The sequence below is a fragment of the Dama dama genome, chromosome 13 (genome assembly GCF_033118175.1).
Source record: "Dama dama isolate Ldn47 chromosome 13, ASM3311817v1, whole genome shotgun sequence".
NCBI lineage: Eukaryota > Metazoa > Chordata > Mammalia > Artiodactyla > Cervidae > Dama > Dama dama.
In genome coordinates this window covers 14750832-14777830 of record NC_083693.1, presented here as the reverse complement: position 1 = coordinate 14777830, position 26999 = coordinate 14750832, and the positions used below count along the sequence as shown (strand labels likewise).

The following is a 26999-nucleotide window of genomic DNA, read 5'->3' as shown; positions in this document are numbered from 1 at the left end:
TCATTCATTTCTATGCATATTTTGATTTCTTTTCTGATTTCTTCCATGATTTGTTGTTTATTCAGAAGTGTGTTGTTTAGCCTCCATATGTTTGTATTTTTAATAGTTTTTTTTCCCTGTAGTTGACATCTAATTTTACTGCATTGTGATCAGAAAAGATGCTTGAGATGATTTCATTTTTTTGAATTTACCCAGGCTAGATTTATGGCCCAGGATGTGATCTGTCCTGGAGAAGGTTCCGTGTGCACTTGAGAAAAAGGTGAAATTCATTGTTTTGGGGTGAAATGCCCTATAGGTATCAATTCGATCTAAACTGGTCTGTTGTATCATTTAAAATTTGTGTTTTCTTGCTAATTTTCTGTTTAGTTGATCTATCCATAGCACACTCCAGCATTCTTGCTTGGAGAACCCCCATGGATGGGGGAGCCTGGCATTCTACAGTCCATGGGGTTGCAAATAGTCAGACACGACTGAGTGACTAGGCACACAAACACAGGGAAGACCACTAGACCATTCAGGTATGACCTAAATCACATCCTTTATGATTATACAGTGGAGGAGATGAAGAAATTCAAAGGATTGGATCTGGTGGACAGAATGCCTGAAGAACTATGAATGGAGGTTCATTGTACACGAGGTAGTGACCAAAACCATCCTCAAGAGAATAAATGCAAGAAGGCAAGTGGTTATCTGAGAAGGCCTTATAAATAGCTGAGAAAAGGAGAAAAGCAAAAGGCAAAGGATAAAAGGAAAGATATTCCCAACTGAATGCAGAGTATAGAGAATAGGAAGACGAGATACTTCCTTAGTGAACAATGCAAAGAAATAGAGGGAAACAATAGAATGGAAAAGATTAGAGACCTCTTCAAGAAAATTAGAGATACCAAGGGGACATTTCATGTGAAGATGGGCACAATAAAAGTCAGAAATGGCAAGGATGTAACAGAAACAGAAGATATTAAGAAGAGGTGGCAAGAATACACTGTACAAAAAAGGTCTTAATGAGCCAGATAACCTTGATGGTGTGGTCACTCACCCAGAAGCACACATTCTAGAGTGTGAAATCAAGTGGGCCTTAAGAAGCATTACTATGAACAAAGCTAGTGGAGGTGATGGAATTGCAGCTGAGTTATTTAAAATCCTAAAAGATAATGCTGTTAAAGTGCTTCACTCAACATGCCAGTCAATTTGGAAAACTCAGCAGTGAACCACAGGACTGAAAAAGGTCAGTTTTCATTCTAATACCAAAGAATGAATGCATGCTCAGTTGCTCAGTTGTGTCTAACTCTTTGCGACCCCATGGACTGTAGCCTGCCAGACTCTCCTGTCCATGGAATTTTCAAGGCAAGAATACTGCAGAGGGATTGCCATTTCCTACTTCAGGGGATCTTCTCTACCCAGGAATCAAACCTGCTTCTCTGTGTCTCCTGCGTTGCCAGGCAGATTCTTTTACCACCGAGCCATGTTGGGAGCCCTAATCCCAAAGAAGGCCAATGCCAAAAAATGTTCAAATTGCCATACAGTTGCATTCATTTCACATGCTAGCAAGATTATACTCAAAATCCTTCAAACTAGGCTTCAGGATTATGTGACTTAAGAACTTCCAGTTGTACCAGCTGCATTTAGAAAAGGCAGAGAAACCAGAGATCAAATTGCCTACATCTGCTGGGTCATAGGAAAAGGAAGGGAATTCCAGAAAAACATCTACTTCTACTTCATTGACTATGCTAAAGCCTTTAACTGTGTAGATCACAACAAACCGTGGGAAATTCTCAAAGAGATGAAAATACCAGACCAACTTACCTGTCTCCTGAGAAACCTGTATGCAGGGCAAGAAGCAACCCTTCAAACTGTGCATGGAACAACAGACTGGTTCAAAACTGGGAAAGGAGTTCATCAAGGCTATATGTTGTCACCCTACTTATTAAACTTCTATGCAGAGTACATCATGCAAAATGCCAGGATGATGGACCACAAACTGGAATCAAGATTGCAGGGAGAAATAACAACAACCTATCATATGCAGATGACACCACTTTGATGGCAGAAAGTGAAGAGGAACTAAAGACCCTCTTAATAAGTGTGAAAGAGGAGAGTGAAAAAGCTATCTTAAAACTCAGCATTCAAGAAACAAAGATCATGACATCTGGTCCCATCACTTCATGGCAAATCGATAGGGAAAAAATGGAAACAGTGACCAACTTTATTTTCTTGGGCTGCAAAATCACTGTGGACAGTGACTTCAGGCATGATGCTTGCTCCTTGGAAGAAAAGCTAGGAAAAACCTAGACAAACTGTATTAAAAGCAAAGAAATCACTTTTTCTGACAAAGGTCCTCAATAGTCAAAGCTATGGTTTTTCCAGTATTCATGTATGAATGTGAGAGTTGGACCATAAAGAAGGCTGGGCACTGAAGAATTGATGCTTTCGAACTGCAATGCTGGAGAAGACTCTTGAGAGTACCTTGGACAGCAAGAAGATCAAACCAGTCAATCCTAAAGGAAATCAACCCTGAATATTCATTGGAAGGACTGATGCTGAAGCTGTAGCTCCAACACTTTGGCCATCTATGTGAAAAGCCAGCTCATTGGAAAAGACCCTGATGCTGGGAAAGATTGAGGGCAGGAGGAGAAGGAGGCAACAGAGGATGGCATGGTTGGATGCTATCACTGACTCGATGGACATGAATTTTAGTAAACTCAGGGAGATACTGGAGGACAGGGAACTCTGGCGTGCTGCAGTCCATGGGGTCACAGAGAGTTGGACATGACTTAGCAACTGAATAACAGCAACATATATATACACACACAATGGAGTATTACTCAACTATAATAAAGAATGAAATTTTGCTCTTTATAACCACATGGATGGACCTGAAGGGTATTATGCTAAGTGAAATAAGTCTAACAGAGAAAGACAGAAACTATGTTTTCAGTTATATGTAGAGTCTTAAAAAATAAAACAAACATGTGAATATAAAAAGACAGAAAGAGACTCATAGCTATAGAGAACAAGCTAGTGGTTACTAGAGGGGAAAGAGACAAGATCAAGGAAGGGAAGGAAGAAGTGCAAACTACTAGGTATAAAATAAATAAGGTACAAGGATATATAGCACAGGGAATATAACAAATATTTTTAATAACTTTAGAGTATAATTTATAAAAATATCAAACCACTATATTATACACCTGATGTTAATGTAATACTATAAGTCAACTGTCTATCTCTTTCTTTAGTCACGAAGTCGTGTCTGACTCTTGCAACCCCATGGACTGTAGCCCGCCAGGCTCCTCTGTCCATGGGATTCTCCAGGCAGGAATGCTGGAGTGAGTTGCCATTTCTTTCTGCAGGGGATCTTCCTGACCCAGGGATCAAACCCACATCTCCTGTACTGCAGGGAGATTCTTTACCAACTGAACTATGAGGGAAGTCAACTGTACTTCAGTATTAAAAAATGACATATCATCCTTTTATATAGAGAGACAACACTGTAAATATATTGGTTCTCTACATGTTGATTTTATAATTCAGTACAATTGCAATTCAAATGCAAACAAGATTCTTTTAGATAGAGAAGTAAATTCTATGTAGAAAAATAAACATGAGAATAACCAAGAAAATTCAAATGAGAAGGTCAGTTGAAAGAAAGAGTAGAGAGTAGTTCCACCAAATTTTAGAATTATTACAAAGCCATAGTAATGAAACGTGTTGGAGACTAGAGAGAGAAAGGACAAGAAAAGCAATGGGTTGGAGCCACAACTCAACAAATAGGCCAAATGCACATTAGTTTTGCTTTACTATTTAGGATTTCAAATTTGTCCAGTAAATAAAGTTTGCTTGGTAATAGGACAAAAATAACATATTACTTCCTCACTTCCACACCAAAATCAGTTTCAGATGAATCAAATATTTAAACATAGAAATGAATACCACTGAAAGTCTAGGAAAATGATAATATAATTTGGGACTGAGGAAGGACTTTTTCCTAAGCATGGCACAGAACCCAGATACCATAAAGGAGAAAATTAATAAAATAATTACATAACAATTAGAACTATTCTGCAGAAATAGAAGTGACAACCAACAAACAGGTCAAAACTGTTTCAACATATACTGCAAAGAGCACTGGTAAATCAGTGATAGAAAGAATAGCCCAATTTCAAACGAATCAAAGAAGAGATTTATAGAGTTCATTAATTCATTGAAAAAGATAGAAATGACGGATCAATGTGAAAATATATTGAATGTCATTCATATGAGAAGAAATTGAAACCAAAACCAATTTTGAGATATGTTATTTTTCTTTGCAGATTGTAAACAATCAGGAAGTTTGATATTATTTAAGCTAGCAAAGATATAAGTTTTGCCCTGTTTTTCATATTTTATTTTAATCTAATACTGAGTTGATGAGTAAGGACCGAATTGATGCAACTTTTGGAAAAGCAAATTGACAATCTTTATAAAAATCAAGGCCTACTATATCCTCTGCTTCTTCTACTGCTAGAAATTTAACCTGGGGAGACAGTTCACAGGTGGGAAGTGCACACATAAGGATATTCAGTGCAGCAGTGGAGGGGGTTACACAAAACTATACCTGCCCTAAATGTCCATCAATGAAGACAAAGGGCTGCCATGACAAAAGCTGTGCTGGGTCTCTGAGTGCCGACCCAGAACTTCGACGGGAGAGAAGCAAGTTGCAGAACATAATCATGGTATAATTCATTCATTAAAAAGGAAGAGGAGGTGAAACAGATCACCAGCCCAGGTGGGATGCACGAGACAAGTGCTCCGGCCTGGTGCACTGGGAAGACCCAGAGGAATCGGGTGGAGAGGGAGGTAGGAGGGGGGATCGGGATTGGGAATACATGTAAATCCATGGCTGATTCATATCAATGTATGACAAAACCCACTGGAAAAAAAATAAAAATAAAAATAAAAAAGGAAGAGGAGGAGAAATGAATATTTATGTGAGATCCAGGGAAATCACTCATGGCCTCTATATTCCAGGGAAACTCCAGCCTGGAATCTTAAAATCATGAAGCAGCCTAGATCTTTACTTAAGTTTTTTGAAAGGACATCCACAAGGAATTCTGTTTAAAGCACACGGCCAAACCTCTGAACTCCTTTGCCCAGATCTTTCCCAGAAGGTCACAAAATGCAGCCTCTGTCCTCAGTCTCTAATCTTGTGCTCTCTAGAGACCTCCCAGGCATTTCCCACAGAGTCAGCTTGTCTTGTCTTGGTGAGAGTCGGTGTCCGTCTGCCTGCCCTGCTTCTGCCCTTTCTAGTACAGACACTGCAGCACCCTGCCCTGCCTGCCCTGCACCAGTGAGGCCATCCAGACTCTACCTAGGAGGATGAAGAGGTAGAGGCAAGACATCTGCTTGCAGCTTCTCTCCTTACCATCAGTACTTCAGGATGTGCTGAGATTAAGTTGGGCTTGAGGAGGATCCTTGGTAGTGACCCCTAGGCGGGCACAGGGGCTGGGATGAAAGGAGGGGCCTCTCCCTCTTCCGGGAACCAGTATGGTTTTCTGGTCAGACTCAAGCCAAGCACAAGTGCTGTGCTTCTCTGCTGCATGGTGCCAAGCTGCCTCTTGGGGGCGTAATTCAGATTCCTCACTTGCCTTCTGCAGAGCTTCTGCCTTCCCAGCTCTAGGATGGGGTGAGTAGACCCAGCACACAAGGCCATTGGAAGCTGGCATGTCTGTGCCCTACCCTGGGGAGAAATAATGGGAGCTGCCCTGGGAATCACAGAGCAATAGGAGATGACCCCCCCCCCACCCCCACAATATAGAGAACCCTTTCTCTTTCCTTCTTACTGCTTCATAGGACTCTGTTATATGGATGGTCCATAGTTTCTGTAGCTAGTTCTCTATAGATGGACATGTAGATTTTTCCCCTGCAATAACAATACAATAAATAGTCTTATGTAGATATGATTTTATATTTATGTCTCATATATTTTGCATAAATTTCTAAAATACAGAGTGCTGGGCTAAGAGGGAAAATGCAGATCTAATTTTGCTAGGTATTGGTAATTTCCCTCCATGGAGGCTGTGCCATTTTGCATTCCCTCTAGCAAAGTAGGGCAATGCCAAAGAATGTTCAAACTACCACATAACTGTACTCATTTCACAGATCAGCAAGGTAATGTTCAAAATCCTTCAAGCTAGGCTTCAGCAGTACATGAACAGCGTCTAGATGTACAAGCTGGCTTTAGAAAAGGCAAAGGAACCAGAGATCAAATTGCTAGTATCCGTTGGATCATAGAAAAAGCAAAGGAATTCCAGAAAAAAATCTACTTCTGCTTCACTGACTACACTAAAGCCTTTAACTGTGTGGATCACAACAAACTGTAGAAAATTCTTAAAGAGATGGGAATACCAGATAAGCTTACCTGCCTTCCGAGAAACCTGTATGCAGCTCAAGAAGCAGCAGTTAGAAGCGGACATGGAAGAATGGACTGGTTCCAAATTGGGAAAGGAGTATGACAAGTCTGTATGTTGTCACCCTGCTTTTTTAAATTCTATGCAAAATTCTGTGCTTAGTCACTCAGTTGTGTCCGGCTATTTGTGACCCCATGGACTCCTCTGTCCATGGGGATTCTCTAGGCAAGAATATGGAGTGGGTTGCCATGCCCTCCTTCAGGGAATCTTCCCAACCCACGGATCAAACCCAGGTCTCCTGCATCGCAGGTGAATTCTTTACTGTCTGAGCCACAAGGGAAACCCAAGTCAACCATACTTCAATTTTTTTTTTTTTTTTAAAGTAGAAAGTCTGGAAAGAATACAGCTCCACATTCTAGTTTTTCCAATCTGTCTCATCAATGTATGTGCCCAGGCTCTAGCTCAGCACATTGTAGGTATTAAATAGTTATAAAATGAGTGAACAATAAATTAATTTTCAGAAGAGGACCTAAATATTGGAAAAAATTCATCTTTGTAGCTCTGTATTTCTGTGTCTCTTTTCAACTGCTGCTGAATTTGTGGAGGAATTGGTTTCCATTTTCTCTCTGGTTTTTTGTCTAATAAGGCAGAATCACAATAAAGGACAGAAATGGTAAGGATCTAACAGAAGAAGAAGAGATTAAGAAGAGGTGGCAAGAATACACAGAAGAACTATACAAAAAAGATTGTAATGAACCAGATAATCATGATGGCGTGATCATTCACACTCACCTAAAGCCAGACATCCTGGAATGTGAAGTCAAGTGGGCCTTAGGAAGCATCACTAGGAACAAAGCTAGTGGAGGTGATGGAATTCTGGCTGAACTGTTTCAAATCTGCACTCAATATGCCAGCCAATTTGTAAACTCAGCAGTGGCCACAGGACTGGAAAAGGTCAGCATTCATTCCAATCCCAAAGAAAGGCAGTGCCAAAGAATGTTCAAACTACTGCATAATTGCACTCATCTCACATGTTAACAAAGTAATGCTCAAAATTCTTCAAGTGAGGCTTCAAATATATGTGAATCAAGAACTTCCAGGTGTTCAAGCTGGATTTAGAAAAGGCAGAGGAACCAGAGACCAAATTGCCAATCCATTGGATCATAGAAAAAGCAAGAGAGTTCCAGAAAAATATCTACTTCTGCTTTGTTGACTATGCCAAAGCCTTTGACTGTGTGGATCACAACAAACCGGGGAAAATTCAAGAGATGGGAATACCAGACCACCTGATCTGCCTCCTGAAAAACACATATGCAGGTCAAGAAGTAACAGTTAGAACCAGACATGAAACAATGGACTGGTTCCAAATTGGGAAAGGAGTATATCAAGGCTGTATATTGTGACCCTACTTATTTAACTTATATGCAGAGTGCATCATGGGAAATGCTGGGCTGGATGAATCACAAACTGGAATCAAGATTGCTGGGAGAAATATCAATAACCTCAGATATGCAGATGACACCACCCTTATGGCAGAATGTGAAGAGGAACTAAAGAGCCTCTTGATAGAAGTGAAAGAGGAGAGTAAAAAAGTTGGCTTAAAACTCAACGTTCAAAAAACTAAGATCATGGCATCCAATACCATCACTTCATGGCAACTAGATGGGGAAACAAGGGAAACAGTGAGACTTTATTTTGTTTGGCTCCAAAATCACTGCAGATGGTGACTGCAGCCATGAAATTGAAAGACTCTTGCTCCTTGGATGAAAAGCTATGACAAACCTAGACAGCATATTAAAAAGCAGAGACATTACTTTGCCAACAAAGGTCCATATAGTCAGACCTACAGTTTTTCTAGTAGTCGTGTATGGATGTGAGAGTTGGATCACAAAAGGCTGAGCACTAAAAAATTGATGCTTTTGAACTGTGGTGTTGGATAAGCCTCTTGAGACCCCTTGGACATCAAGGAGATTAAACCAGTCAATCCTAAAGGAAATCAATCCTGAATATTCATTGGAAGGACTGATGCTGAAACTGAAGCTCCAATATCTGGCCACCTGATGTGAAGAGCTGAGTCATTAGATAGGACCCTGATGCTGGGAAAGATTGAGGGAAGTAGAGGAAGGGGACAACAGAGGATGAGATGGTTGGACGGCATCACCGACTTGATAGACATGAGTTTGAGCAAGCTCTGGGAGATGGTAAAGGACAGGACAGGGAAGCCTGGCATACTTCAGTTCATGGGGTTGAAAAGAGTCAGACACAACTGAGTAAATAAACAACAACAAACCATGATGGTGTGGTCACTCACCCGGAGCCAGACATCCTGGGGTGTGAAGTCAAGTGGGCCTTCAGAAGCATTACTACGAACAAAGCTAATGGAGGTGATGGAATTCTAGCGCCACTGTTTAAAATCTTCAAAGATGATGCTGTTAAAATCCTGTGCTCAGTATGTCAGCAAATTTGGATAATTCAGCAGTAGCCACTGGACTGGAAAATAGCGGTTTTCATTACAATCCCAAAGAAGAGCAATGCCAAAGAATGTTCAAACTACCTTACAATTGAGCTCATTTAACATGCTAGCAAGGTGATGCTCAAAATTCTCCAAGCTAGGCTTCAGCTGTACCTGAGCAGAGAAGTTCCAGATGTAGAAGCTGAGTTTAGAAAAGGCAGAGGAACCAGAGATCAAATTGCCAGCATTTGTTGGCTCATGAAGAAAGCAAGGGAATTCCAGAACAAATCTACTTCTGCTTCACTGACTACACCAAAGAGATTGATTGTGTGGATCATGACAAACTGTGGAATATTCTTAAAGAGATGGGAATGCCAGACAACCTTACCTGCCTCTGGAGAAACCTGTGTGCAGCTCAAGAAACAATAGTTAGTACTGGACATGGGACAAAGGACTGGTTCAAAATTGAAAAAGGAGTTCATCAGACTATATGTTGTCACACTATTTATTTAACTTCTATGTCGAGTATATCATGCAAAATACCAGGATGGATGAATCACAAGCTGGAATCAAGATAGCCAGGGGAAATATCAACAACCTTGAATATGCAGATGACAGCACCCTAATGACAGAAAGCGAAGAGGAACTATTGAGCTTCTTGATGAAGGTGAAAGAGGAGAGTAAAAAAGCTGGATTAAATATCAACATTCAAAGAACGAAGATCATGGCATCTGGTCCTATCACTTCATGGCAATTAGATGGGGGAAAAATGAAAACAGTGGTATATTTTATTTTCTTTGGCTCCAAAGTCACTGTGGACGGTGACTGCAGCCATGAAATTAAACGATGCTTGTTCCTTGGAAGTAAAATTATGAGACACCTAGACAGTGTTTTAAAAAGCAGAGACATCCCTTTGTCGACAATGTTCCATTTAGTCAAAGCTATGGCTTTTCCAGTAGTATGTATGGATGTGAGAGTTGGACTGAAGAAGGCTGAGTGTGAAAAAATTGATGCTTTTGAACTGTGGTGTTGGAGAAGACTCTTGAGAGTCCCTTGAACAACAAAGAGATCAAACCAGTCAATCCTTAAGGAAATCAACCCTGAATATTCATTGGAAGGACTGATGCTGAAGCTGAAGCCCCAATACTTTGGCCATCTGATGTGAAGAGCTGAATCATTGGAAAAGAGTGTGATGCTGGGAAAGATTGAGGGCAGGAGGAGAAGGGGGCAACAGAGGATGACATGGTTGGATGATATCGCTGACTCTGTGGACATGAGTCTCAGCAAACTCAGAGAGATACTGGAGGACAGGGAACCCTGGTGTGCTGCAGTCCACAAGGTCACAAAGAGTCTGACACAACTGAGTGACTCAAGAATAGCAGTAAGACAATCATCTTACCTTTTAGTTCCCACATGTTTCCCCAGCACATTATGTTCTGAACAATTGCCCCACATTTTGTTGGGTGCTCTCAGCCTGTGAAGTGAGGAGTTGGACTTTGATGACAGGGCCAAGGGTTCAAGTTCCTATCTGCTCTTAGAAGCTGGGTGGAGGCGCTTTCTCTAATCACTCAGAGCACTGGTCACCTGGTGAAAAGTGGTGGTAAGAGCCCCTGTCTTGCGTGGGTGTTAGGAGAAAGGTGGATGTACGTAGAGTATTTCTTATAGCATCTGGCAGTTCTTAATAATCAATTACTGATCTACTAAATGTTATCACAGATCATTTTATTTTCTCTTTTAAAGTCCATGACACCTTTGCCAATTATTGTCCCGGAAAATGTTCTTATTCTCTTTATTCCCAGAGCAACTGTGTCAGGACGTGGTGTACCTAAGAGCTGCTTTAGTTTAAATAATACCATCAAAGAACTAGTTCATTAAATCAGACTGAAAGTAGTTAGCTTTGTGTTGTATTCATTTTATCTTTGTTATCGTTTTCCTTTTCTTAATTTAAAAATCGGTACAAACTTGATGAGAAAAAGGAAAAGATTTTGGAAAATACAGACTAAATTTTTATAAACAAAAATAATAGCCTGTGCTTATTAGAAATCTCCCTTTTCCCTCCAAGCATTTTATTAAGACATCATCTATAAGCCTGGAATAAACGCTTTCACTTTCACTGTGTATTTTCACATGATGCCAGCCTGTTTTCTGTGTTATATATTTGCCCATTTTTTTTCCTGTCTGCTCCTTATTCTACTCTTTTAGCTTAGTATCATATAAGTTGTTTTTTTTTTTTTTTTACTTTTCTTTCGTTTTCCTTGTAATCGGTTTTAATGGCTGCATGGTAGTTCCTCATTTTTTTGTTGTTGTTGTTGTTGTTTTTCCCATTTATTTTTATTATTTGGAGGCTAATTACTTTACAATATTGTAGTGGGTTTTTGTCATACATTGACTTGAATCAGCCATGGATTTACATGTATTCCCCATCCCGATCCCCCCTCCCACCTCCCTCTCCACCCGATTCCTCTGGGTCTTCCCAGTGCACCAGGCCTGAGCACTTGTCTCATGCATCCAGCCTGGGCTGGTGATCTGTTTCCCCCTAGATAATATACATGTTTCGATGCTGTTCTCTCAAAACATCCCACCCTCGCCTTCTCCCACAGAGCCCAAAATTCTGTTCCATACATCTGTGTCTCTTTTTCTGTTTTGCATATAGGGTTATCGTTACCATCTTTCTAAATTCCATATATATGCGTTAGTATACTGTATTGGTCTTTATCATTTTGAAGTATCCTGAGGTCCTACTGGGCTAGCTGGCTCAGATGATAAAGAATTTGCCTGCAATGCAGAAGACCTGGGTTTGACACCTGGGTCAGGAAGATCCCTTGGAGAAGGGAATGGCTACCCACTCCAGTATTCTTGCCTGGAGAATTCCGTGGACAGAGGAGCCTGGCGGGCTGCAGTCCATGGGGTCGCAAAGAGTTGGACAGGACTGAGTGACTAAGGCTACTACTACTTTAGTTGGCTCAGGCTGCTATAAAGTTGCCAAAGGCTGGGTGCCTTAAACAACAGACATTTCTTTCTCACTCCAGGGGTCAGGAAGTCCAGGATGAGGTGTTGGCAGGCTCTGTTCTCAGCGAGGACCCACCTCCTGGTTGTAGATGCCATCGTCTCTTTGTGTCCTTGTGTGGGAGAGAGGATTGAGCTCTCTGTCTCTTCTAGGAGGGCACTAATCCCACAACGCCAGCTCTACCTTCAGGAGCCTGTCACTTCCCAGAGACCCACCTCCTTAGACTGGGCATCAGGACAAAATCAGGAACTCCAGGGGGACAAAGCGTGCAGCCTGTCTCGAGTATGACAGTGGAAAGGAAAGTTGTGGGGTTTCTGTGGGCCCCAGGGCCACAGAGACCTGCTCCATCACTCTAGCCCCTGCTGCTTGCCGGCCTGCCACTGTGAGTGTCTTCATCCTGGCCTCCCTCATCTGTTAGATGGTGGCCGTGGACCTACTCACAGTGCTGCTGTTGATACCAACTGGGGTTCTTGGCTTCCTTAATCAACAGAAATTGATCAGAGGCCAGACAGGAAGTTCAGGCAAGGCTTTATGGGACCCCTGCTGCAATGGGGGCAGTGGTAAGAACAGACAAGAGTTTCCCTTGCTTGCTCTGCTCCCTGGGGTGAGAGGGGCAAGGGGTGAGGAGGGAGCTGGTTCTTTTCATGGGGTGAAGGTGGGGGTGTGTCCAGGGGCCAGACTGGAGGGGTGGCTTAGTTTATTTTGCCCATTGCTTCCCTGGTGGTGTGTACAAGGGGCATGCACAGTACACTGCTTTCACTCCCTGCTCTTCAGAAGTGGCAGTTGCTTTTTTGGTCTTTTTGTATCTTTTTGTCCATAATTTGCCCTAAGTGTGGCATGCACACGGTTACTTTTGGCCTCTTTATTTTCTTTGTATTTTGTAGCTCCAAGAGACATTGGTCTAGGTGCAAGCATTGCAGAACTAGAGTAAAGGGTCCCAGGTCCCAGCCGGTCTCAGTAAGGCTTCCCATGACAAATGTACCAATTCCACCACACTCTGCCGAACAGTAAACGTTAGAGCTCGTTAAATTTTTCAGTATATCAGGTAGACATAACATGATGAACAGTTGTTTCTTTTATTTCTAAAGATAACCGCAGTGTTAGGTGTGATTTCCCTCTGTCCAGCCTGCTCGTAGGTATAACCACCCATGCCCCTTTTATTAGCAAAAATTCATTTCAGGGATTTGGTGAAAATATCCACAGGGAAGTTTCCTGTCAGTGCTGGGAGGCTTTGCTGGTGTGCAGCCCGCATGGCTGGAGATCTGCTCCGTGTGAGCCGTGAGCCAGGCCTCTGGCCAAGGCCACCTCTGTCTTTGCTTTCGTTTCTGATGCTGGTCTAGTGGTCCAGCTTGATGGAGCTGAGCCCCAGCCATCTGGAGTCAGTGAGGAATTACTGCTGAGGATCACCCTCCCTCATGAGGGGTCATGTCGCCCTCTACACCCCCACAACCTCTGCCTCTTCCCTGAAGAAGTAAAGGGTTGGATTTCAGTGTAATGTGACCCAGAGATGAAAACTGCTGCTGAGGCTAAAACCCTAGAGGGACAGCTGGCAAAGAAAGAAGCATCCTCGCTGAAGGCTAGTGAGCCCAGGACTGCAGCGGACGGGCCCCGGCAGTACCAGGAGGGTGTCCGCTCCAGGGAGGGACAGCCCCTGACCCAGGATTTGGCCACACAGGGATTCGATGGACAGTGGCACAGGAAGGCCACTAAACAGTTATGACCAGGTCAGTCGCAGGCTAGAATTTACTCTTGTCTATTCTGCAGTGAACTCTGGGTTGTTAGATATATTTTTACTTTTTGCTACTCCATTGATGCGGGTGAATGTAATTGTTTTTAAAAGCATATATTCAAAATAAATAAATAAATAAAAGCATATATTCATGTAAATGGTAGTGTCTTTTCTAGGATGCACAGAGGATGCCAGAGATGTTTGAATCAAGAAAGAATATTTGTCTTCTGTCATGCATGCTTTCCTTGATGGGGATGAGAGAATTAAACAGTAGTATAATAAATATATATGTGTAAGAGACAAACTGATTAAGAACTGATAGAATTAAAGTCACTTTCATACTACCTCTCCATTGTCCTAGATTCACAGAAAAATAAAAAAGCAGTAGAGAGAATTTTAGTCTGACTATGGGTCAGGAGGAATGATTTAACAAATACTGTTCTAGAAGAAAAGGTAAGAATACCTCCTTAGGATATAAAGACAGAACAGATTCAGAATCGGCAGACAAAGGAGGACTCTCTAAGATGGGGAAGGCCACAATGAACTGTTAGTGTAAGTAGCATGGCTTGTATCACCAGACATCACTCTGTAACATTTGTGAAATTCTGTTTCATTACTTTCCCAAAATAAAAATGAAGAATAATTTCTGTTCATTTCCCTATTTTATTTTTCTAAAACCTGAATTACAGAAATAACATTTAGAGGCTGAGTTATTGGCAACTAAAAACATTTATCCTAGAAGTGTCAGAATATGTAAAACATATATTGTTACTGAAAGTATTTTTTTTTTTGTAAATAGATTATTAACTTGAAAGTGACTGCCAAAGGCTAAATGATGCTCTAGTTTCATATGTTTTAAAATATTTTTAGCAAATACTTTTTCACATAATGAACTTTCATTTACTGCCCATGACCAGAATATTTAAATACCGGGCCTTATAGAAATTAACATTTATCACCCACCAGAAGTATGTTCACTTAACATCATCACAGCTTATTGGAACTATTTCTTGCATTCTCGAGTAAGTCTATGTGCTAAATCCATAATGCTAGTCATCCACTACATTTATAGCTTCCCCTCGCTAGTTCCTACTTCTAATTACTTCTGATTGTCTCTTTCCCCAAAACAAACCACCAACACTAATCAAACCTTAAAAATAAAAAAACTATGCTAGTGGCTTCCCCTTCTTTTTTTTAAAGTTATCTTCTTTGTTAGGCATATTAACTTTATCTTAAAAGCAAGTAAGATGCCTGTTGATAAATATATGGAATTTTCATTGCTATCTAGGAAAATAATTACACCCATTGTAACAGAGAACAAAAAGGATTTTAAAAAATTTTGACACTGAATCATTCTAATGTTTTACTGTTAATTTCCTACTAGTTTTAGTTACTTCTCTGCTACATTAATATTGTATTGAAATAGAATATGTTTGGGGGTTGTATTTTGAGTATGAATTTTAAATCTATATAAATAAAATATTTAGAACTGTGATGTTTTACTGTATTAAAGAATTTAATTATGGAAATGGTTGATTAATAGGCAAAAATAATTGAATAATCTCAAATAGTATAAATAAATTATCTTGCTCTAAGTTTACAAAGGTCACCAATTCTCAATATAAAACTCTAGTAGTATTTTTGTAAAAATAAAATTACTATTAAAGTATTTACCTTTAACAAAAGATGTTTCATGGTAGGGAAGAGGGTTTCTGCCTTACATGATGTATCTCTGTACTATTTATTTTTTTTTTTCAATGAGAATGTGTTCTTTTATCACTTATTTGATTTCTTTAAAATTTTAAATTAAGTCATATAATTCCATTACAGAGACTTTAGGAAATAAAAATCTTTTCTAATCCTATCACTAATTCCCCTCAGCCCATCCTTAATACTTATCATTAGCATTTTGGTCTTTTTCAATTTAAATAAATGTTAACCCTTCTCTTTACAATTTCGGGAAATTAAATGAAGTTGGCAGATTAAATTAAATGCATAAGCATTAATTGATATTTTCTCATAGTGTCCTTCCAACAGTTTGTTTGGACCAGAACCCCCAGCTCTTGTGTCAGTGGCAGTAGACATGTGTTGTCCATGTAACTTAAGAAAATCAGATTCAAACTGAAAAAACCAAAGCATTAAAAACAAATATATATATATAGAGAGAGAGAGAGCTGAGCAGAGTGTTTCTAATGATGTCATTTATTCCACATACATTGCATTATTTAAAAATCAAGTTAAAGTAAAACCACCCTTGTAATTTCATGTGCATCCCATGTCCTAGGTTCTACATTCACAGTGTTGCTTAACTTGGGTGTAAAGGTGAAGTTTCTATTTATGTTCCTAAGGTGAACAGAAGAGGTTACTTTATTCCTAATCTGAAGAGAAGAAGTTACTTTATACCTTTGCACACACCTGTCTTTTATGGGGATAAGGGGGATATTAGTTTAATTCTGAGAGATGAACAGTGACGTGACTAAGTGCCCCTTCTGATGGATGACGCTGCCGTGTACTCTGCCTTCTTTTTGCCCTGCCAAAGGCTTCTCCCTCCAGTGGCTTCCCTCCTTCTCCCTGCCAGTGGCGCTCAAATGTCTCAGGGTCTCTGACTATTAATAACTAGTGAGGATTCTATTTTACATGGTAGTAAACTTTACATGTATTTTACATGGTAGTGTATATATCAACGCCACTTTCTCAAATAGATGGCTAGTGGGACGATGCTATATAACACAGGAAGCCAAGCCTGGCACTCTGTGATGACCTAGAGGAGTGAGTGGGAGGAAGGATTAAGAGGGAGGGGATATATATATATATATATATATGTGTGTGTGTGTGTGTGTGTGTGTGTGTGTGTGTATATATATTTAGTTATACTGATTCACATTGTTATATGGCAGAAAACAACATAATATTTTAAAGTAACTATCTTCAAATTAAAAATAAATGAAAAGAAATGACCTATGATAGTAATTCTAATTAAAAGATGAATGATAGAAATAAGAAATGGTGAATAAAAGGTAAATACAAATATAAAAAAATAATAGTTAATGAGGATTGTTAGTGTATGTTTAGACGTGAAGCTGCCTTGAAGTGTGTGTGTTCAGCCACGTCTGACTCTTTGTGGTCCCATGGACTGTAGCCCACCAGGCTCCTCTGTCCATGGGATTTTCCAAGCAAGAATACTGGAGTGCGGTGCCATTTCCTTTTCCAGGGAATCTTCCCAATATCCTGCATCTCTTGTGTCTCCTGCTCTGGCAGGCAGATTCTTTACCACTAGCGCCACCTGGGAAGCTGCCTAATGTATAACCTCTTACACACTATACTGTTTTCTGATTCCTGTTTCTAAAAATTACACAGCCAAAACCCCAGCAAACTCCATTTAAACACAGCAGTGTCGCATTCATGTTTCAGGAAGGGCGCAGATTGTGAGTGATACTCCTGAAATCCACTTAACGTGGGTTTTCAGAATGGTGGCCTTGGAAATAGTCATGGCTTAGAGTGAGCTACAAAGACTCTGAATGGTATCAGGGACCTTCACTGTAAGCAGTTTGCCTTTCCCTTTCTCCCCAAGCAGAATTTTTCTGCACTGATGGTGGAACTCGTTCAATATGCCATATGGCAGGTCTTGCATTTAGGGTACGTTATTCTGATTTACTTCTCCCAAGATTTTGTTGTGAAAAGTTTTGAACATACAATAAAACTGAAAGAATTGAAACATGTATGTCCATATACCCACCACCTAAATTCTACCATTAACACTTTCTGAAATTGCTCTCATTTCTATCCATCTATCTGTTTTTCTATCCACCTATCAATCTGTTATTATTAATGCATCTCAAATTAAGTTGGAAATATCTGTACTTTTCACCCTCAAATACTTTAGTATTCATTTTATTCACTATAGTTTAATATTGTTTATAATTTTTAGATAAAATTTATATAAAGGAAATGTACATATCTGCATTGGACTATTTGATAAGCTTTGACAAAAACCAGCACCTGTATACTGGAAACGTCATCAAGATATAGAACCATGCCCAAACAATTTCCTCATGGCGTTTTCTGGTAAACTTCATGACCACCCTCAGGAACCACTGTTCTGATTTTTTTCCCACCATAGATCAGAACAGCATATAAATGGGGTCATTTTATGAAGTCATTCTTTCATTCAGCAGTGTGTTTTTAGATTCCCATCAATCATTTCATGGATCAGCAGTTTATTCCCTTTGGTTGCTGAGTAGTCAATATACTATGGGAGTTATTTATTCAACTCCTTTTGATGGACACCTTTACTAATTACAGTTTAGAAATACCATGAATGGCATTTAATATAAACATTATTGGATATATTTTGAGACATATTTTCTTGGGTAAATACCTAAGAATAGAATAAGGGAGTCATAGGATAGGTGTGTACTTAAGTTTCGTAAGAAACCACTAGACTTGTTTCCAAAGTGGTTGTACAATTTTAGACGTAACCAATAAGGTATGAGTGTTCTAGTTTCTCCATATCCTCACCACGTATTGTCAGTCTTTTTAAATTTTACTAACTTTTGTGGGATTGTAGTGGTGGTTAATTTTCATTTCCCTGATGACTAATGATATTGAGTTTTTTGAATCTCTTCTGCTATTCAAATCTTTGTTTGTTTTTAACTGGATTATTTGTCCTTTATTACCAAGTTATAGGAGTTCTTCCTGTTTTCTGAATACCATTCGTTTTCTGGGTGTATGTTTTGCAAATATTTTCTTCCAGTATGCAACTTGCCTACTCATTGTCAAATGGTAAACAGTTTTTAAATGGTAGATCAACCTTCTGATGAGCATAAGTTTTAAATTTTGTTGAAGTCTAATTAGTAATTTTTTCCTTCCATGTTTATTACTTTCTGTGTCCCATCTAAGAAAGCTTTGCCTACTTTCAAGTCATAAAAATGTCCTCCTGTGATATTTTTTTCCTAGAAGCGCTACATTTTTTTTTTAAGCACTACAGTTTTAACCTTTGTGTTTAAGTCCATGATCCATTTCAAATAATTTTTGTGTGTGGTGAGAAGTAGGAGTCAGAGTCCCTTTTTATTCAATGATGTCCAGGTGTCCCAGCACAATTTATTGAAAAAATTTTTGCTTTTCTCGTTGTGTTGGCACCCTTATAAAAAATTAATTGGATGTACAAGTATGAGTCTGTTTCCCAATAGAAAGTTGAGAAGCTATTCTGCTTCACAGATAAATTTGTAAATACTAGTAGCACACTGCTTTGATTATTATTATAGTTTTATGTAAGACTTGAAATCAAGTAGTGTAGATCCTCCAACTCTTATTTTCCAAGATTGTTTGGGGGTAAATCCTTTGAATTTTTGTACAGATTTGAGGATCAGGTTGTCAATTTTATCCCCCTCAAATGCTACTGGAATTATGGTTGGGATTACATTGAATCTATAGATAAAATTGGAGAGAACTGACATCTTAATAATATTGATTGTTTTAATCCATGAACATGAGATGTCATTCCATTTGTATAGGTCTTATTTAACTTTTCTCAGCAATGTTTTATAGTTTTTAGGGATAGATCTTATCCATCATTTAAAAAATTTATTTCTAAACATGCAATTTTTATCCTATTGTAAATTTTGAAAAAACTTTTTTCCAGATGTTGGCTGCTGTAATGTGATTTGCTTTTGCGATGTGAATGTTTGGAAGGCAACCTTCCTCATCATTTGCATTTTTACATGAAAAAAAGCCGTTTTTTTCATCTCTTCAAAGAGATGGAGTGAAGTTAGCCCCAGTCTGAGAGCTGGTGAACCAAACATCAGTCACAGTTTGCTTCTTACAAGCTGTGTGAACTTGGCCAAGAATGATTTTTGAATTCTGTCTCCATTTCTGCTGCCACTTAACACAATCAAAATGTAACTACTCATTCATTGCAGTCTTTTCTATGATAGGGACAGAACTTTAAACTCTGGTTCAGTAACACATTTGCAAATCTAGTAGAAGCCTTGAATTTTCTTCCCAGAGAAGTGTGCACACACACACGCATACGCATGCATGCACACATACACGCACAATTTTCTGTGCAACTTTAGGATGTGCAGGAAGTCTCGAAGCCTTCTGGGATCTACAGACTGCTAATTATGAAGCCATTCTAGAGTGAGAGCTATAAGGGCTGACTGTTTTCACGTCTGCGTCTTCAGACCCAACAAGTATGGAATGAGGGCTGCCATTCTAAATCCCATGCCTTTATGGCATTTTCTAGGCAGAGAGGGTCTAGATTTCCACACACTCAGGTTTTGACTTGCCTTTCTTCCTCCACGGAATACTGTATCCCTCTGAGGGACACAGCAGTGGGGCAGTTTGGTGTTGCTGTCGGTGAGGCCAGCCTGCCAGGCAGCTGCCCTGGGGGGCCTGGACCCACTCTCCAGGCATTGTCTCATTCCGGAATCTTCCCCAACTGTGTTCAGCCTCCTCACGCCTTCACCTCTGGCTCCATGCAAGAAGTGCCTCCGCAGGGGCAGGTGCTGAAGTCGGCTGTGCGGGGTGACACGGGCAGCGTTTCAGAGCAGCCCTCTCTGGCTAAAGTACATCCTGCTCTCCTCTCTGGTGGTTCCCATAAGCAGCTCTGGCAGTGGAGGTGATGTTGTGTGTGTGCCTCTGTTCACCCAGGTGCCGGGGACATGGGCAGCAAACTCTCTGTGCCAGGCAGTGAGCCCACAGTGCAGGGCCCGAGGACGGAAGGCATTCATGCTGCATACAGGCGAGGCGACATCAGCAGAGCCCAGCACCTGCTCCGAGAAGCTTGTGACGAGAGCACATCCCAGCTGGAAAAGGTAAGGTCTATGCCAGCCCTTCTTGCCAGAAGTGGGAACCCAGGTTGGGTGAAGGTTACCACGAAAATTGTTTTCTTGTTATCATTATAATCATAATGGGGATATTTCTTGGGTTCTGAATACTTTGTTTCTCATGTAAACCTCCTGGTGTCAGTCCTTTCGAGTGGACTTCTCAGCTTGTCAGGTAAGAACACTGCGCCATCATTCCCAGGGGCAGGAAGGAGTCACAGAAAGGAAAAGGACAAAACTGACAGTCAAGGGTTTAACCTAATATAGTCTTTTATAGTTTTTTTCCACTATAAAACAGCACATGTGCAAACTGAAAAATTCAAAAATATATAAAAGTAAGGGGAAGAAGAACCAAAATTAATCATCCAAACAATCCCACTGAGCATTTTTGGTATACTCTTTTCCGAGCTGCTGATCTGAACATTCATCTTTTGTTTTTATTGTTTCTAATATAGACACAGTTTTATTTATGCATAGTTTTGCATACTGCTTTCTCTTACATAATATTATATGAACCATTTTCTGTATGGCTGTTGATTCCTTATGTGCATCACCCTCACTGGATACATGACACTTCATCTGGTGGAGACACTGTCACTTATCTGGCTATTCCTTTTGGTTAGATATTTGGATTGTTTCTAATTTTTTATTATTATAAATAATACTGTACTGAGTGTTTTTTGCCTAATTGTTTTCTTATTATCAACTATTTTCTTTGCTTAGGTAGATTTGCAAGAATTGAGAATGTGGGTAACAGTATTTTTAAAATTTTGAATATATGCCAAACTTTTCCAAAAGCTTGTAGAGATCAACCCTCTTGCCAGCCTACAGCTTTGGAAGATCATTGCCATGTTCTGGTCCTTGTGGGAAATTCTTATTGGCTGTGAACCAGGAGAGCACTTTATTGATGGTATATGTGTAATACTTTGATTAACACAGGTTTAAGGTTTTCATTTAATTAATAGTTGGAAATAGCTCAATTACTAAACCTCCAGCCTGTTCGCAAAGTTGTAAGAGAATTTTTGGGGGGAAATGGTCAAGTTCAACGTGCTTGATAATTATTGAGGAGAGAGCATTTTTGGAAAATTCTCCAAGCGAGGCTTTAACAGTATGTGGACCAAGAACTTCCAGATGTCCAAGCTGAATTTAGACAAGGCCGAGGAACCAGAGATCAAATTGCCAACATCCGTTGGATCATAGAAAAGGCAAGAGAATTCCAGAAAAACATCTACTTCTGCTTTATTGACTATGCCAAAGCCTTTGACTATGTGGATCACAACAAACAGTAGAAAATTATTAAAAAGATGGGAATACGAGACCACCTGACCTGCCTCCTGAGAAATCTGTATGCAGGTCAAGAAGCAACAGTTAGAACTGGACATGGAACAACAGACTGGCTTCAAATTGGGAAAGGAGTACGTCAAAGCTGTATATTGTGACCCTACGTATTTAACTTATATGCAGAGTACATCATGAGAAATGCTGGGCTGGATGAAGCACAAGCTGGAATCAAGATTGCCGAGAGAAATATCAATAACCTCAGATAGGCAGATGACACCACGCTTATGGCTGAAAGCGTGAAGAGGAACTAAAGAGCCTCTTGAATGTAAAAGAAGAGAGTGAGAAAGTTGGCTTTATTTAAACTCAGCATTCAAAAAACTCACGTTATGGCATCCAGTCCCAGCACTTCATGGCAAATATATGGGGAAACAATGGAAACAGTGAGAGAATATTTTCTTGGGCTCCAAAATCACTGCAGATGGTGACTGCAGCCATGAAATTAAAAGATGCTTACTCCTTGGAAGAAAAGCTATGACCAACCTAGACAGCATATTAAAAGGCAGAGACATTACTTTGCCAACAAAGGTCCATCTAGACAAAGCTATGGTTTTTCCAGTAGTCATGTATGGATGTGAGAGTTGGACCATAAAGAGAGCTAAGCACCGAAGAATTAACGCTTTTGAACTATATTGTTGGAGAAGACTCTTGAGAATCCCTTGGACTGCAAGGAGATCAAACCATTCAATTCAAAAGGCAGTAAGTCCTAAATATTCATTGGAAAGACTGATACTGAAGCTGAAGCTCCAATACTTTGGCCATCTGATGCGAAGAATTGACTCATTGGAAAAGACCTTGATGCTAGGAAAGATTGAAGGCAGGAGAGGAGAAGGGGAAGACAGAGGATGAGATGGTTAGATGGCATGACCGACACAATGGACATGAGTTTGAGCAAGCTCCAGGAGTTGGTGATAGACAGCGAAGTCTGATGTGCTGCAGTCCATGAGGCAGCAAAGAGTCGGATGTAACTGAATGACAGAACTGAACTGAGAATTTTTGATTCCTCCCATTATGGATTCACAGTATATGTGGTCAAAGCCTCTCTTCTTATGGGAGTACTGGAGCACGTCAGAGTTGCTGGCCCGTCATTTGTGGCCTGGGGATTGTAAGCAGGGACCCAAGAAACAGCAGTCTGAGGTGTTACCTACAGAGCAGTCGCGCTGTCTGGGACCTTTTCCCAAATGGAACTCCAGACTGCCGTCACAGAACTTCCCATTGAACCTGAACCTCTTGCATCTCCTGCATTGGCAGGCAGTTTCTTTACCAGTAGCACCACCCGGGAAGGCGTGTTTAAGTCCAGATATCAGCAAATTCAGTTTCCTGATGTATGTACTATTGCTCTCCTCTGCTGTTTCTTTTTTTCCCTTTTAATGTGTATTGAAAATAGACTAGATAATTCTCTAATAAATATTTGTATTGTTAATTTGTATACAATGAGGATATACATATGTGTATATATATATATATATATATAAAACTAAATATAATTTGTTAACAAATCTGAACCTGAGACAAAAGTGAAAACTTTTGGCAAAACAATGATGCTGTTTCAAAAAAAATAGGATATGAGACACTTATAAGGTCAAGTTTTCTAGAAGTAGCATTAAAAAACTAAACAAAAACAGGCAAACTTTTCTTAATTCTTAATTTTTTAAATTATAATAGTATTATAACACATTTACAGAAGACTTGAAAAATGCAGAACCAAGTTACATGTAGTTCTACTATGTATTACAATTTTTCAAGTAGATAAATTAAGATTTTTAGTTGGAATTTCAAAATCAAACCCTCAAAAGTTAATAGAATAACTGCACATAAAAGTAGCAGAATATAGTATACCTGAAAATCACTGTGAATCAATTCAACATTATTAAAATTTATACAATTTTCACACAATGCGGGGTACAAGTTCTAATCAAGTTGCCATAGACCATAAACCAGGAGACACACAAATGTAATCCAGGGACGTAAAAAAAAGGAAAAACTTTCATGGTCAAAGGTATTGAAATCATACAGAGGCTGTTCTTTTATCACTGCACACTTATGTTAGAAACCAATATCAAAAGATATTTGAAAATAACCCATATATTTTCAAGTGTAATGTGACAGTTACCAGGAGACTTAGCCATTGAAAACTTCAAGAAGGTTAAAAGACAGAAAACACAGAAGGTGATTGCAGAGAAGAAAGAATTTAAATGAGAAACTAATATCAAAATGAGAAATTAACATCAAGAATACTTTAAAAACTCCATGTATTTGGAAAATAAATGTCCACTTTTAGATGATGGGTGTATCTAAGAAACCATAGCAAAGAAAATTAGAAAATATTTATAACAGATTAAAAATGAAACGAGAATTTTTCAGAACTTGTTGCATACAGCTGAAACAGCTCAATGCAACTAAATACAATGTGGAATCTGGAAAACACCTAATGAACAGTGGAGGGTCTCCTGTGGAGGTGTGGGTTGGCAGTGGCTTGCCGCGGGGACAGATGCATTGGCAGCAGCAGTTCTGGGAGGTGCCCCTTGGCAAGCGAGCCCTCTTGGAAGTGGTTATTAACCCTGCCATAGAGCCTGTAGACTCCAGGGCTGAGTCACCTCAGGCCAAACAGCTAATAGGGAAGGAGCCCCACCCATCAGGAGATTACAGTGTTACCGAGCATGACCCTGCCCACCAGGACAAGACCCAGTTTTTTCCCATACAAGCCCCTCCCAGCAGGATTATCTCCCAGATGAAAGAACAAGATAAAACCCCAGAAAAACAACTAAATGAAGTGGAGATAGGCAACATTCCAGAAAAAGAATTCAAAATAATAATAGCACAGATGATTTCAGTTCAGTCGCTTAGTCCTGTCTGACTCTTTTCGACCCCATGGACTTCAGCATGCCAGGCATCCCTGTCCATCACCAACTCCTGGAGCTTGCTCAAACTCATGTCCATCGAGTTGGTGATGCCATCCAACCATCTCATCCTCTGTCATCTCCTGCTCCTCCTGCCTTCAATCTTTCCCAGCATCAGGGTCTTTTCCAGTGAGTCAGCTCTTCACATCAGATGGCCAAAATATTGGCATTTCAGCCTCGGCATCAGTCCTTCCAATGAATATTCAGGACTGATTTCCTTTAGGATGGACTGGTTGGATCTCCTTGCAGTCTAAGGGACTCTCAAGGTCTTCTCCAACACCACAGTTCAAAAGCATCAATTCTTCAGTGCTCAGCTTTTTTTATAGTCCAACTCTCACATCCATACATGACTACTGGAAAAACCGTAGCCTTGACTAGAAGGACCTTTGTTGGCAAAGTAATGTCTCTGCTTTTTAATATGCTATCTAGGTTGGTCATAGCTTTTCTTTCAAGGAGCAAGCATCTTTTAATTTCATAGCTGCAATCACCATCTGCAGTGATTTTGGAGTCCCCCCAAATAAAGTCTGTCACTGTTTCCATTGTTTCCCCATCTATTTGCCATGAAGTAAAGGTACCTGATGCCATGATCTTAGTTTTCTTAATGTTCAGTTTTAAGCCAACTTTTTCACTCTCCTCTTTCATTTTCATCAAGAGGCTCTTTAGTTCTTCTTCACTTTCTGCCATAAGGGTGGTGTCAGCTGTGTATCTGAGTTTGTTGATATTTCTCCTGGCAATCTTGATTCCAGCTTGTGCTTCATCCAACCCAGCATTTCACATGATATACTCTGCATATAAGTTAAATAAGCAGAGTGACAATATAGAACCTTGCTTGACGTACTCCTTTTCCTATTTGGAACCAGTCTGTTGTTCCATGTCCAGTTCTAACTGTTGATTCTTGACTTGCATACAAATTTCTCAGGAGGGCAGTCAGGTGGTCTGGTATTCCCATCTTTTTAAGAATTTTCCACAGTTTGTTATGATCTACACAGTCAAAGTGTTTGGTGTAGTCAATAATGCAGAAGTAGATGTTTTTCTGGAACTCTCTTGCTTTTTCAATGATCCAACGGATGTTGGCAATTTGATCCAGTTGATTTAGGATCTTGGAAAAAGAATGGAGAAGATGCAAGAAATGTTTAACAAAGACCTAGAAGAACTAAAGAACAAACAAACAGAGATGAACAATACACTAGAAGGAATCAACAGCAGAATCACAGGTAGAATGGATAAGGCGATCTGGAAGAGAGAGTGGTGGACATTACTGCTGTAAAACAAAATATAGAGAAAAGAATGAAAAAAATGAAGACAGCCTAAGAATGTTCTGGGAAAACATTAAAGGTACCAACATTCGCTTTATAGGGGTCCCAAAGGAGAAGAGAGAGAGAAAGGACCTGAGAAAGTATTCGAAGAGGTAAGAGCTGAAAACTTCCCTAAAATGGGAAAAGAAATAGTCAACCAAGTCCAGGAAGCACGGAGTTCCAGGCAGGATAAACCCAAGGAGGAACACACTGAGACACATAGTAATCAAACTGACAAAAATTAAAGACAAAGGTAAAACATTAAAAGCAACAAGGGAAAAATGACAAACAATATACAAGGGAATTCTCATCAGGTTATCAGCTAATTTTTCAACAGAAACTCTGCAAGCCAGAAATGAATGGCACAATACATTTAAAGTGATGAAACGGAAGAACCTACAACCAGGAATACTCTATCCAGCAACACCTCATTCAGATTTGACGTCAAAATCAGGTTGTATAGACAAGCAAAAGTTAAGAGAATTCAGCACCACCAAACCAGCTTTACAATAAATGCTAAAGGAACTTCTCTAGGCAGGAAACACAAAATAAGGAAAACACCTACAAAGAATAAACCCAAAGCAATTAAGAAAATGGTAATAGGATCATACATATCAAACTTAACTTAAATGTAAATAGATTAAATGCACCAACCAAAAGACATGGACTGGCTGGGTGGATGAAAACATGTGCGTATATGTATTTCCACGTACCACATCACTCTGCTTAATGCCTCAAATCGTAATTATTTTATACTGTTAGGTTAATCATGTTTCCATTATGGCTTGCAATTATAATTATCTTTTATTTTTTGTCTGACTATTAATTGTGAAAACTGATGAACATCTCTTGCTATTGTGATTATATAACTGTTAATAGTATTCTAATACAATTCTGAAAATATAAAGAAATATCATGTAAGAAAACAGGAAATTAACCTGTGATACAATATTATTAACTAAAGCACAGATATTAGTCAAACTTTACAAAACAGGTAAACTTTAATAGTCTGTTTTATTTAACTATATTAAATATTATCATTTCAACATATAATCAATATAAAAATTA

At 39.6% G+C, this 26999-nt stretch overlaps 1 protein-coding gene across 7 annotated transcripts in view; it reads left to right on the top strand.

Moving 5' to 3' along the window:
- Positions 1-26999, top strand: part of LRRK1 (leucine rich repeat kinase 1) — a 134905-nt gene that overhangs the window by 24430 nt on the left and 83476 nt on the right. For 6 of the 7 annotated variants that reach the window (XM_061158559.1, XM_061158558.1, XM_061158562.1 and 3 more), the window contains one exon: positions 20226-20389. In XM_061158559.1, coding sequence (XP_061014542.1) covers positions 20226-20389 — 164 coding nt within the window. Of the gene's footprint in view, positions 1-9942; positions 10439-20225; positions 20390-26999 lie in introns of those variants that run through there. The other variant, XM_061158563.1, reaches the window with a different exon arrangement.